The 14,113-nt window shown below is 38.2% G+C and overlaps 1 protein-coding gene across 1 annotated transcript; it reads left to right on the forward strand.

Moving 5' to 3' along the window:
• The first annotated feature begins 5,650 nt into the window (after nucleotides 1-5,650).
• LOC117460804 (fucolectin-2-like) lies at nucleotides 5,651-11,680 on the forward strand. Its single transcript, XM_034102380.2, has 6 exons — nucleotides 5,651-5,742; nucleotides 6,484-6,559; nucleotides 8,033-8,318; nucleotides 9,115-9,263; nucleotides 10,709-10,988; nucleotides 11,452-11,680. The coding sequence occupies exons 2-6, from the start codon at nucleotides 6,496-6,498 to the stop codon at nucleotides 11,603-11,605; spliced, it is 933 nt and encodes a 310-aa protein (XP_033958271.1). The 5' UTR covers nucleotides 5,651-5,742; nucleotides 6,484-6,495; the 3' UTR covers nucleotides 11,606-11,680.
• Nucleotides 11,681-14,113: the final 2,433 nt, after the last annotated feature.

Here is a 14,113-nt window from a genome sequence, read left to right on the forward strand (position 1 = left end):
ACTGTCTTCCCTTTTCCCAGTTTTCATGCCTCTGTTAGTGCGATTAGTTCCGCTGCCTGTGCTGATAAGTGAGACGGCAATGCTGCGCCCTTGAGCAGTTTCGTCTGTGTCACTACAGCATAACCTGTTGCATTAGTTCCATCAAGATTCCTCTTACATGAACCGTCAACATACAAGGTTATGTCTGCATCTGGGAAGGGAATGTCCATCAGGACTGTCCTTGGTAACACTCTGTTCTCAGTTTCTGCGATACAGTCATGTGGCTCCCCATCTATCTCTACTGGCAGTATTGTAGCTGAATTTAAAGTAGTACATCTCTCGATAGTAAGATTTGGTTGTGATAACAACGTAGCCATGCATACTAAATGTCTAGCTGGTGATATATAAAAATTAGGGCTGTCAGTCGATTAAAATAGTTAATTGCGATTAATCGCAAATTAATCTCACATTTTGTATCTGTTCTAAATGTACCTTAGAGTAATATTTTTCAAGTTTGTAATACTCTTATCAACATATGAGTGGACAAATATGCTTTATGCAAATGTGTATTATCATTTGAACAATGACAAATATTCTCATGAATATTAAACACAACAACCTCTGAACATTACAAATATTCGCCTCAATGCAACCTGGAACCTCTCTCATTCAATAATACAAAGTGTTTTTGTGCGTGCGTGTGTGTGTGTGTGTGTGTGTGTGTGTGTGTGTGTGTGTGTGTGTGTGTGTGTGTGTGTGTGTGTGTGTGTGTGTGTGTGTGTGTGTGTTCGTTGGAGCTATGTGCAACTCAAGGCATATGCTCGAACGGGAGCTGCATGGACGCTGCAATCATGTTGCGTGCACTATCCGTGCTGAGTGTGCTGACTTCTCCTACAATGTCCCACTGTCTGGCTTCCTGCATAAAGTCAAGTGCTCGGCGCAGTTGTGGCGAAATGTTGCTCCTCTGTTTTCATTTAAACAGCTCCTTGTATCCGTTAGCGCAGCTAGCTAGCACCAGATCCTAACAACAACAATGCACGTAAAGGTCTCTCTCTCGCTCGCTCGAGCCACACATACACACACCCTCCCGGTCCTCCCGATGGCCAGTCGGTGCCTGCCGGTGAGCGTGGAAGTGTGGTCTGCCTCAAGCAGGCAGCAGGAGCGGGGCTGTCAGCATCAGCTTGTAAATGGTATTTTAAACTCGATGCGCTCTGAAACTATGGGGCGGCCGAGGAAAGAAATACACATGCGTTAATCGCGTTAAAATAATTAGTTGCGTTTTTTTATTTTTGATATTATTTGTATACTTTATAGTCTACAAAGCTCATTTGTATAGGAATGTCACTGGTGTTACGTGTTACCAGGAAGAAGAGTAACACCAGTGACAATTTGGAGAAACCACTACCATTTTAACAAAATGGCTGCAATGTGTCAGACCAAATATGGCTTCAGTCAATATCAAAATCGTTTAACTCTTCAATACAATACATTTTCCCCTTCAAATGTTCACCCCTAGGGCTATGCAATGAGTAACACTAATGATAGACTTGAAAGACGCATGTAAAATGTGAAGATAAAATTACACCTTTAACAAACAAAGTAAGAAGTATCTGACTTTCCTCATGTCTTTGTCCACTGCACTGCCTCAAATGATCTCTTGTTACAGGAGGCACTTCAGAGACAGTACATTATATCAAAATAAAAGCGTTTTGTGCAGCAGTAACACCAATGACGTAAGTTTGTGTGACTGACATTTATTTGATATTATTAATAATAATTTGCTTTTTTTTTTTACCATTTCAGTGTTATATTTAATGCTTGTAATGTTATGTAAATATAAATCAATTTAGGGCAAATAAATTACATTAGAAAATAGTTGTATTGACTTCACCATTGGAACCCTTTTTACAGTGTAGACAGTTTGGCCTAGCCCTATTTTTTGAAGCAGAATTGTATTTACTGTATGTTTCTAAATGGCAGTCTATACATTTTATTGACAATAACGAAGCTAGCACCAGATGAAATAAATATTTTCTAACATCAGTAGAAGAAGTTGCTGATCCCAGATCTTATTATCACGGTCTGCTTCTCACCTCCAACCCAGTCTCACGGCATTTCGTGTTCACCAACACGATTTTTAATCTATTGATTCGTGTTCACCAACACGATTTGCCCCTTTTTTTCGTGTTGCACAGCACGATTTTAAAAGCAATGTATTTCTACTGCCTGCAGCACGTCTTTTTCTCCGGTCGGGTCGTGGAAGACCGGAAGCTGTGTGTTTCATAAAAACATGTTCTTACTCAATATCAAGCCACAATTATTGCTTTTATTTTAAATCGTATAATTTCGGACTTCTGTTGCCGTCTGTGAGGAAAATAAATGGGGCTCAGAGCCTCAGGATACTGAAATCTGTATTTTTTTAAATCTGTTTTTCCTTCTAATTTGTTATTCTTTTCAAAATAACACACTGTTATTTACTCACCAATAACACACAATTATCCTTGCTTTTATTTATTGGTTTAATTCCATAATCTCGGGCTTTTTTGGTGTCCGTCAGGAACTGAATTTCAAAATAAAAAGAACCGGAAACAGACGTAGGCCTATAAGGGACATTTCGAGCATCATTGCGATTGTCAACATTTCTGAGTTTAGGATGGCCGAAGACACTACACTACCCATAATCCCCAGCTATCGTTTAGGACTACAGTTCCCGTAAGGTTACGCAGAGCGTCAAACAGCTGTGTGAAATGGAACGAAACCACGCCAGTCTATCCAAAACTGGAATCGAACACCCCCCCAACAATAGCCAGCATGTGTAGTTACACATGCTGGCTATTGTTTTTCGCAAAATGTTCTATGGGAAAAATTGTGGGAAAAACGAAAACGTTTTCGTTTTTCCCACAATTAGAAGTTGCCAGTATTAAACACATTGGTGTTATCAAATGTAAAACATATAATTAATAAATGGGTGAAAATCGCTTGTGTCCATAATGCGCAGCATTAATATATAGCATTAATATATACCCACATGACAGCTCATTGTTACTTTGTAATTCTACTCCACTACAATTCAGAGGTTAACCTGGTATTTTTACTCCACTGCATTTATTTGAGTTACTTTGCAGATTCTGATTAATTATGTGAAATATAAACAACCCTTAAATCAGACTTTAGTTACACCTGAGTAACATTTAGGTAAGGTGATTGTCAAGTGCCAACAATCAGGAGAGATGTTTGATAGTTGGTGCTTGAGAAGACTAAACATGTATCTGCAATTGACATTAATGGAAACGAGTAATAAAGTATATTCATTACTCGTTATTCTCTACTAATAGTTAATTAAAGACTGTATATTATGGCTATTTTGCACATCCCTTTCAAGATTTTCAAAGGTTTATTGACATATCAAACACAACTACGGTGTAGTTATGCAATGAATGAAAAACTTGGGTCACAGCCGGTTCCTCAACAGTGCATTACAAGACATCTATCAATATGTGTGTACCTCCACCATTAAACTGTCATATTCTGCACATGTCTTATACTATCTACATACATAAGATTATAATTAATGTGTATAATATCAGTTACAATAAGTGCTTCAACATAGTTAACATTGCAGGAAAGCAATATATTAGACGTTAAGTACTTTGTTTGTTTGTACCTTAATCTGTTATTTAATGTTTAAATAAAGGTTAATTAGTCTGTTTTGCACCTCCTCCTATTAATATCTTTGTACATCCTGCACTAAACTGTTTTATTGTAGAGATCACTTATAGTATCTTCTTGATTTGTTATATTCTATATTTCTATATTTATACTTTCCCCCTATGAAAGTATGTACTCTTAATATTTTTTTAATCAAATATAACACATAAAAACAATAATTCAATAACGTGCTTTAACCACTAGGAGGTGTACACAAGGTACACACAGCCATAATAACGTTGTAGTATTAGTGTGTATGTACAACATCTGAAGATGTATAGTTTCATGCATGCTTTCACATAATTTTACAGCATATTGCTATACTATTCACACATATCCACCTCCCGCTGCCTCAGCAGAGCTAATAAAATCATAAAGGACAGCTCTCACCCAGGTCACAGACTGTTCTCTCTCCTGCCTTCTGGGAGGAGATACAGGAGCTTCAAGTCACGGACAAACAGACTCAAAAACAGTTTCTACCCCTGGGCCGTCAGGCTGCTCAACCACCACACATAATAATAACTGTAACCATTCTCACACATACACACACTTTTAATGCACTTTATATACTATTTTTTGATGTCAATATTTTTAACTATTTATTCCCCCGTATGATTGTATGTCCTATTGCTGTGTTTTTTGGTGTTATGTATTTGTTTGTATATTTTTTGCACACCGGGACAGAGTTGCACTCTGCATCTCGTTATACTTTGTGTATAGTGACAATAAAAGGCTTTAACTTTAACTTTATTTCAGATTCAGTATTTACATTCTTACATTCAAAGAAAATCAGTAATATCTTTAAAAACGACAGTCCTTTTATATCAGCTGTGCACCGTTATGGTGTAAATATAACCTATCTATGAATTAGATCAAATGTAAAAGTCAGCCGAATTAGTGTTGATACTGCAAGGAGACGTATTGTGTGAAGAGAAATTGAAGATGTTGTTTAATTGTTGATATATTTATGATCCACGTCAAGTATTCAGTTTCGGCGGCATTTCTTCCAGTTTTTCCAAAGGTCTTCTCATCAGGGCTCTCTAAATAAAGAACTACGGCAGATCTGTAATATGTAATGCAGCCGAACCGTGTATTACAATCCCGTTATGTGATGACTTTCAAAGAGAAAAGCAAGAGCACTCGGAATTAAGTATTATTTTATTCTTTTAAAATGTTTTCCGGATTTCATATAATATAAACACCAAATCCCAGCATGCATTGCGGATAACACATCCAATCAACGAGCTTGAACCCATAGCTGAGGATCTTGGGTAATCGCTCGAAATGCGTCTGTTTCCGGTTATATTTATTTTGAAATTCAGTTCCTGACGGACGCCAAAAAAGCCAGAGATTATGGAATTAAACCAATAAATAAAAGCAAGGATAATTGTGTGTTATTGGTGAGTAAATAACAGTGTGTTATTTTGAAAAGAATAACAAATTAGAAGGAAAAAAAGATTTAAAAAATACAGATTTCAGTATTCTGAGGCTCTGAGCCCCATTTATTTTCCTTACAGACGGCAACAAAAGTCCGAAATTATACGATTTAAAATAAAAGCAATAACTGTGGCTTGATATTGAGTAAGAACATGTTTTTATGAACCACACAGCTTCCGGTCTTCCACGACCCGACCGGAGAAAAGACGTGCTGCAGCCTGCAGGCACGAAACACATTACCAGTAGAAATACATTGCTTTTAAAATCGTGCTGTGCAACACGAAAAAAAGGGGCAAATCGTGATGGTGAACACGAATCAATAGATTAAAAATCGTGTTGGTGAACACGAAATGCCGTGAGACTGGGTTGGCACCTCAGTACTTTTCCACTGACCCCGCCTCCACCTCACCCGACTACACAGCCACACCCACCCCGTCAGCTCACCTGGGCTCCTTGCTGCTTTTCATCTCCAATCAGCTAGTATATAAGCCTCTCCTGCACACTCACTCATTGCCAGATTGTTCTTTGAACTCAGGCAAGACTCTTCTGATTCCCGGGAAACCTGCCAGCCTTCTGTCACTCACCTTGAGATCATCTTCCATCCCACAACTATACAGTGTGAGTACATATATACAAACTTCAACAAACTTGCTAATGCATGGTTTCACAAAATGCATTTTCCTTTGTTTTCACCACAACTAAAGTGAACGAGTGCAGTTGCCATATTTGTGTGTGTTTGTGGTCACTGAGGGCCCTCACATGCTCAAGGGCCTCTGGGCACGTGCCCAGTGTGCCCTGTGGTTAATCCGGCCTTGGCTGTAACATAAATATAGTGAAGTAAAAAGTACAACATTTCCCTGTGAGTTGTAGTGAAGTAGAAATATAGTGGCAATAAAATACTTTAGTAAATTTCAAGTACCTCCAATTTGTAATTTAAGTACTGCACTGGAGTAAATCTACTTAGTTATTTTCCACCCCTGAAGTTTTTATATTTTACAGACGGGTTACGAAAAATCATGTATTCTCAGAGAAGGAATATCCAATCAAAGTCAAGGATTTAACCGAGCTCTTCCCCATTGTTAATTATTTAAAATAATATTATTTGTTCTTCTTCCTGAAAGGTCTTCATCATAAAGTATAGATTCAAATTGCGGCTTTAATTTTATTAACAGTTGTATTAAATATGTTCAACTTTTAACCTTACTTCCCATTGGTCAAAGACATTAGGGGGGGGGCTCATGTTCTTAATGTTGAAATTCAAAACACTTGGATCTGATTTTAATTTCTTAAATGATGCCTTTCAGAAATAACAAAGAAACATGTTTTATGTTAAATAAGTTCTATTAATGACTATCCTAGGTCTCATCCAGAATGATGAAACTCAGTGTTTTCCTTCTCATGCTCCTCATGGAGACGTGCTCTGCCTCCACTTATCGTGAGTATGAATCGTTTGTATATGACGTCTTCACTATAAAACATAACAGGGGAGTGAATGTAAGGCTGTCCGTGTCATGGTTTTGGATTTGTTTTCATTTTCCACCTTTTTGTTTTGAAATGTTTTCCTCCTTGTGTCTTGTCTGATCCTACTCCCTGTGTTTTTATTTCCTGTCGTTAGTTTCCCCCCTGTGTCTGATTGTGCCTCATTGTGTTCACCTGCCAGCTGTGTCTTGTCCTGTGATTACCCTTCTGTGTATTTAGTCTTGTCTTCCCCTGTGCTCCATGTCTGTTAGTCGTCATTTCATGTCCCTGTCGTCACCTACGCTTGTCCGTGTCTTCTGCCTGTTTGCGTCTGTAAGTTTGTTCCTGTCTGTCGTGCTCCCCGGTTTTGTTTCCCCGGTTCGTAACTTTGGCTTTTTATAATAATGCTCGCTTTTTGTTACCGAACCTTTTTAGTCCTTTTTTAAACTGCACTTGGGTCCCATTTTCCACACACCCTGACAGTCCGTTAGCAAGAAAAGCAGGTTTATACAAAGTAAGTTGAATTGTCTAGATCAGAGGTTCCCAACATTTTTCGTCTCGTTTACCTCTTGAGCTGCTCTCCATTCTATAAGAGCCCCCTCACTCATCTGTGATGCGCCTACATTTTTTCTTGTTAAACCCTTTTCTAGTTGTAGTTAACCAAACTGCTCCTTAGTTGATAAGTCACCCTTAATACAAATGAGTTTAATCTTGACCTTTACACTTATTCTAGCAGTTTCAACATCTTTTGTAAAGACTAGAGCTTTTAAAGAGACACTCGACCTTGCTTGTCCTTCTTAAACTTTGATCGTTCTGGGGGAAGGACACCAAGCTTAATTCAATTGATTTAAAATGGTTTATTTTGTCCCCGTACCCCTGGTTGGGAGCCACTGGTCTACTTTATAGCTTTATCTCTAAAATCCTTTGGATTGAATATATTGTATTGTAATCTCACTGCTCACATTAGATATATATGTTTTGCTGCTCCAATAACTAGTTATTGTTATTGTGGTAATACTGTTTAAATGTACTGTGAACACATCGCCATGTAAGAAATCCCAGCAAAGCGACACAAACAAAAAAAGAAAACACATTCAATCTCCAAATCTCCAGCGTTTGGAAATAAAACACTGCATAGACATTAAAACACTGTTAAACATCTTTATCAAGTTGGCAACATGTGCATGCTGAGGCAACATGCTGCAAATTCAGAAAGCGTAACCCAGCTCACAATGGAATAGTTTTTAATGATCACCGTTCTAATATCAAGTCGTCATTTACTTTCTGAGAAACTTGCAGCATTTCTCTGTTTGTAATTGAAATGGTTCTGTTTTCTTTAGTTGTTGTGCGTTGAATATTCAGGACCAGTTCTCTGTTGGAACACTAATGTAGCTTAAACTATTTTCCAATGTGTGTATTATAATTATATATTGAACTGTCTCTTTACTAGAAAACGTGGCGTTGCGTGGAAAAGCGACCCAGTCAGACCGTTATAACCACGCGTTTGGATCTGCCTTCAGCGCTATTGATGGAAACCGTGACAATCACTTCCTTTCTGGATCGTGCAGCCAAACTGATAAAGAAAGCAACCCCTGGTGGAGAGTGGACCTGCTGGAGCCCTACGTCGTCACCTCCGTCATCATCTCCAACAGAGGAGACTGCTGTTCAGAAAGGCTTCTGGGGGCACATATCTACATCGGCAACTCTTTACACAACAATGGTGCAGCAAACCCAGTGTAAGACATTTTGTGCACACATTTTATTCATTTGTTTTGTGTAACTGTCTGAGCTTTTTGTTTATATTCTCCTCTCCCCTGTTAATTGCTCACCACCAGTAGACAGAGGTGTATTAAGATGCTTTACTTGAGTACAAGTACTAGTTTCAAAATATTTCATTACAAGTGAAAGTCCTGCATTCAAAATTTTTCTTAAGTAAAAGTATCATCGGCAACATTTACTTCATTAATAAATGTACATATGTATGTGACATTTCTAGACATATTCATGCATTTTACAAGTTTAATTTTATTTATATGATTTGACTGTTTTGTGACTTAAAGAGTTAGTCCCCTAGTTTAATTGTTAGAGATACATTTAGTTAAAAGTAGCTAAAGCTGTTTAATGAATGTACTGGAATGACATTACATTATTTCTATATTTAAATGTCGAGGAATAGGAGTAGAAAGTAGAATTAAATGGAAATACTCAAGTTAAGTACAAGTACCTCAACATTGTAAATGTACTACCCACCTCTGCCAGTAGATTCTCATAGAAACTGTTCCTAAATGTTTCAACCATGTAATTGTACTTATTTGCATTGCTTATCAAAAATATAGGCGATGCTGAAGTGCGTTAAACTTGCATCGTCTTTCATATCTCGCAGTGGGTGCCCCCCTGATTGCAAAAAGGAGTCAGATTGTACAGAAGTATAGGATGAAATTACCAGTTACCTGTTATCTAACTGTTGAAGCCTTGGGGAAATAACATGTCATTCATGTTCTTTCTTTCTCACTTTTGTTCTCTTTCTTTTAGGGTTGGTACAATTTCTACAATCGAGGCATTGTACACTCTGACTTTCACTGATCGTGCGGAGGGACGCTATGTGACTGTGCATATACCGGGTGAAGGAAATGTCCTTGCCCTCTGTGAGGTGGAAGTCTACGGGTACCATGCCCCAACTGGTGAGGGTTTGGGATCTTACATAAATAATGTGTGATTTCCATCGAAACAAGGAACTGTCATATCAGCCAAGTGGCTGAAAAGTTAACTCAATGCAGAAGTGCCTTAAACCTGCATTCTTTCTAAAAGTCTGATTGTGGAGAAGTCTGTGAAAATGTTCCTGCAACTCACTTGATGTATTACCGCTGGATAGAGTGTAACTATTAGTTTATGATCTCAATTGTTTGTTTCAAGTCTTCTTCAATCCAGCATGATGTTCAAGTTGTAAAATATGGTCCCATTGATAGGAAAAAGAGAAAGGATGTACCAGCCTCATGTCACTTATGATTACTAAAACGGGTCTTATTTTATTTAAAGTTTAATTTGCCAAAACTGAGTGACACATTTAGTTAAACTTAGTGCAGTTGTAGTTATATACAAAGTTGGGTGTAACGCGTTACAAAGTAACGCGTTACTGTAATAATATTACTTTGTCGGTAACGGAGTAGTGTAACGCGTTACTTTTATAATTCAGTAATCACACTACAGTTACTAACATTGCCCCGACACGCGTTACTTCGTTACTTTCTAAAATCAGTCATAATCAAACCTCAACAAACACCTGCAAAGAACACATGCTAAGGTGGAGCTAACGCACATAGCTGTTTGTTTATATCACACACGGAGTATGTTCTTCTTCTCTGTTTTCCGGTTGTTGCCTGTTTTGAATGACGAATACACACTACCGCCGCCTGCTGGTAAGGAGAGTTATTGCCACTCACGCATGCGCAGTTCGTACGTGCTCGGCTGAAGTCTTTGCGGTGTCTGGTTCCAGTGCAACACATGGCCAGCATGCAGGAGAACACGCTGACGCAACAGCGTGAGCAGAGATAGACTGCGCAAAATATACAGATAGCAGGAGACAGAGGACAGCCACGGTCAAATAGGAAAACATTCAGGAGCTATCTGGATCAGTCTTATGCGACAATGGAAACTGAACTAAAGAGAACATTTGAAACTTTAGCAGTCTGCGTGATCTGCCTGCAGGGAGGGGCGGGCCGGCCCTGCGAGTAAAGTAACGAGTAAAGTAACGAGTAAAGTAACGAATTACTTTATGTAGAGAGTAATGAAGTAGTGTAATATATTATTTTTTTTAAAGTAATATGTAATATGTAATATATTACTTTTTTTTAGTAACGACCCCATCTCTGGTTATATATAACTTTAACTATAGACTCAATATATTATAGACTATAATATTACTTTAATTCCTCTTTTCCAATAACAAATATATGGTAGTTATTTGTTTATATATATGGTGGGGTTATCCCTTTTATGTCCTTCATCCTGACGGCAAATTAAATCAAATCTTTTGAGTCATGGTGAAACAGAATAATAAAAAACAATCTGCATCAGGAGTACATGTTATTGATTTAACCTAAATCTTTGTTTTGTTTTTTTGTTGCAGAAGAGAACCTGGCCATTCAAGGAAAAGCCGCACAGTCATCGGTGTATGAGACTGCAGATGCATATATGGCCATTGATGGGAATCGGGACTCCAACTATTATCAGGGTTCCTGCAGTCACACAGACAATGATTTGAACCCCTGGTGGAGGCTGGCTCTGCCCAAAACACACAAAGTGTTTTCTGTTAAGATAACCAACCGAGATTCACACCCCCAACGACTCGATGGAGCCGAGATCCGCATTGGAGATTCTCTTGTAAACAATGGTGCTGACAATCCCAGGTAACGTAGAGCCTGTCCAATTACAATACTAATATTAAAAAGTCACTAAATTGGTATTTAGTTGGAACACGTTTGAGGATCAATTATTCCGTTTTTCTCTCAAGTTTACCCTGGTGATACATTTTGGATTAAAACTTCTTGCATTGCCAAGAAATAGGATTGAAGCGGAATACCCTTCATTTATGAATGATTCCTGCAATGTGTTCTGATCTGATCACGGAAATGGACAAATACCAAGGTCGCCAAATTAAAGGCCTGATCGAGGGTCATCAATTGTGATTCTGTGACATGATTTGAAAACATTACTGAAGTATAAATATTGTTAATTATCAAGCCCTAATTAAAATATCTGCAACCAACATTCTAACCAAGTAAAGCGTAGTAACCTAATAACGCGTTGAGTGCATATTACTTCAGTAAACCATTCCTGAGGTTAACGTACTGATTTCTGCTTCTTCTACAGGTTTGCTTTAAGCACCAGCATCCCGGCAGGTGAAACTGTTGAGTTCAAGGTTCCCAACGGGATGGACGGCCTCTATGTTTACATAGGTGTCCCTGGAAGAAAGGAGTTCCTGACCCTCTGTGAGGTAGAGGTGTTTGGCTCTGCACTGGATTAGCATTCAATGTAATGGATTTGCAAATATTCTGTAATGTGTAAAGCATCCAAAATAAAATGTGCATCTTAAATATCATTGTTTTCATGATGTCAAGATTTACTGGTGGAGATTGCAACAAAAGTCTGCCTTGACTTTTGCTTTTACACAGGACTTGTACACCTTTTGGGAATGTAAGAACAGTGAAAGCAATGTTTCAGAAGGCAAGTTTTTTTTTTTAAATGCAGACAAAATAGACAAATATTATAAAAGACATCTGAAAGCTTTCTTACCCAAAGTTAGATCAGAAGATCAATCCCCATCATGTCTGTAAGAGGGGTATCTTGATCAGTTGTCTGTCAGCTAGCTATCCCATAGCTGGGAGAGGGATACCTAAGTGAGGGCATTAGTACATCTCGGGAAGAAATCAATAAAACCTATTTCATTAAATATTGAATAGTTATTAATGTGCCACGAAGAAGGAACCTACGACTGCTACCATTTACATGAAATCTACTGCTATAAAAAGGTTGAGGTGGCTTTTACAAAACCGACTAACTGATAGCTTTTGATCATTAACCGGTACACCAACCCAAATACACAGCTTTAATAACAAGACTTCCTTTGGCAAAAAAATACAATAAGAAAGAAAAGGAACCTTTTTAAGGCCATACAGTTGAATTTCACAACAAGTTTGGGTATTTACAAAAAAGTTCTGACGGGGCACAGTTAAGGCAGTCTACTTGTTTTGCCATTAAAAAAACACAACTCTTTCTGTCATTTTATAACTGGATGAGGAATGAAAGCTTGCCTGCTGAAAGCTGAATGATATGCAGTAGATATTGTATTTAAAAGGTTCCAAACAACATTTTCCAAAGACTTAAAACACTGCTGGCCTCTAAAGAAACATTTCAACAACTTTTGCATAAAAATACTTACACACAAATGCATTATAAAAATAGCGTATACAGAAGAATCTTTCCGCAGATCAACACTGCAGAACAATAGAAGTCAGATTGTGTCAAGATGCAAAGGGTATTGCTTCACAGTATGTGGACATCAATGATTGGGCCTGCCAGACAAAATGTACTAAAGTCAAAGAAAATAAATTCCTAACATTAAGAAATAATACTGATGGATGAACAGCATGTCTTTGAAAACACTGTTTCCGAAAGTAAAGATTCTATATGACAGAACCAAGGGAACAATAACAAGCTTGGAAACCTTTGGCGTAATGGAAACATTGCTGTATGAAAACAATGCAGCAGTAAAGATGGTTGGCAACAGTCCACAGATACTGAGACGTCAGAGGCGAAATGTCCAACCGCTCAGTGAATCAGAGCACCGCAAAGAGGGGGAACCGCTGGGCTTTGAGTAAAAAGCAGCTATGGCAGTGACTGATCAAAACCTAGTGAAAGATCAACAGGTGCTGAACTAGTCCTTCTCACGGTGTTATCTGAGATCTTTGGAGACTTTGAGAACTTTGTAGATGTCGTTGGAGAAGACTGTGGTGAAGTGGGGTCGTGAGCTTCTGGACATGTGGGTGCAAAGGGGAACTTTACCAACGTTTTGGGAATCCTCAATGTCCCAGATCTCTGGCATGCTGAGCGAAGAGAAAGGAAGACAAGGTTAATGAGAATGACACACTATTTGTCCTGCAGTTCAAGTCAATTTAGATATTTTAAATGATTATATATAATATATATACATAACCATGTCCTAAAATGCACACATGAGTGGTCACCATCAAATACAGAACACAGGGTGCCATGATGTAACCATACAGAAACACTCTTTCCAGCACCAGTTAAAGAGGCCCTATTATGCTTGTAGGGGGTTCCCCTCTTCTGTAGTGTGATATATAGGTTTTTGTGCCACATTAGAGGAGATAGAACTATGAACCTGAACATTTGCATAATATTTCCTCTTTAGTGCAAAATAAAATTAAATCCAGAGTTTAACCCCAGATCAAATGCAATATAAATACTGTTATATTATATTTTTACTATATATGTTTTATTATTGTTCTGCTTCGTCATTCTATACCTTACGGTGTGTTCTGAATAAATCAGTGATTTTAGCACATGCTTCCTCCTCGCTTCTTTCTTTCTCCCTTTCCCTCTGCGCCACCTTTTTTTGTTGCAGGATGGGGTCCATCCTTCCACAATAATTAACCTTGCCGTCAGTTTCAGTCGGTACAGTCCACACTCATTTGAAAGCATGTGACTTCAAATGTCCACTGAAGCTTCTGCTACGCCGATGAGATGATTAAATGATAGAAAATAAAATAATTCACCTCAGTGCTCCACATAGATCTCATGTGACCTTCACGCGTTGTTTTTCACTGTTTAAACTTCCACTGGTGCTCTTTGAATTGCTTCACCATCTCTTCTGCAATGGGTTAATGTTTTTTTTTCAAAATGGAGAATTTGCGCCACCTGCTGCTTAACTCGATAAACAAAAATGAAATGTATTTTATTGGCTATTTACTAGAGATACCATTTGAACGTACACCCGTCAGCCAATTAGAAA

This window comes from Pseudochaenichthys georgianus, chromosome 16 (assembly GCF_902827115.2).
Source record: "Pseudochaenichthys georgianus chromosome 16, fPseGeo1.2, whole genome shotgun sequence".
In the NCBI taxonomy this organism is placed as follows: domain Eukaryota; kingdom Metazoa; phylum Chordata; class Actinopteri; order Perciformes; family Channichthyidae; genus Pseudochaenichthys; species Pseudochaenichthys georgianus.

Bases quoted from the DNA above. Each gene is read 5' to 3' on its own strand.
- LOC117460804 (XM_034102380.2), top strand. From the start codon at position 6,496: ATGATGAAACTCAGTGTTTTCCTTCTCATGCTCCTCATGGAGACGTGC. The intron at 6,560-8,032 runs GTGAGTATGAAT...TCTCTTTACTAG, and splicing joins GTGCTCTGCCTCCACTTATC to AAAACGTGGCGTTGCGTGGA. The intron at 9,264-10,708 runs GTGAGGGTTTGG...TTTTTGTTGCAG, and splicing joins CGGGTACCATGCCCCAACTG to AAGAGAACCTGGCCATTCAA.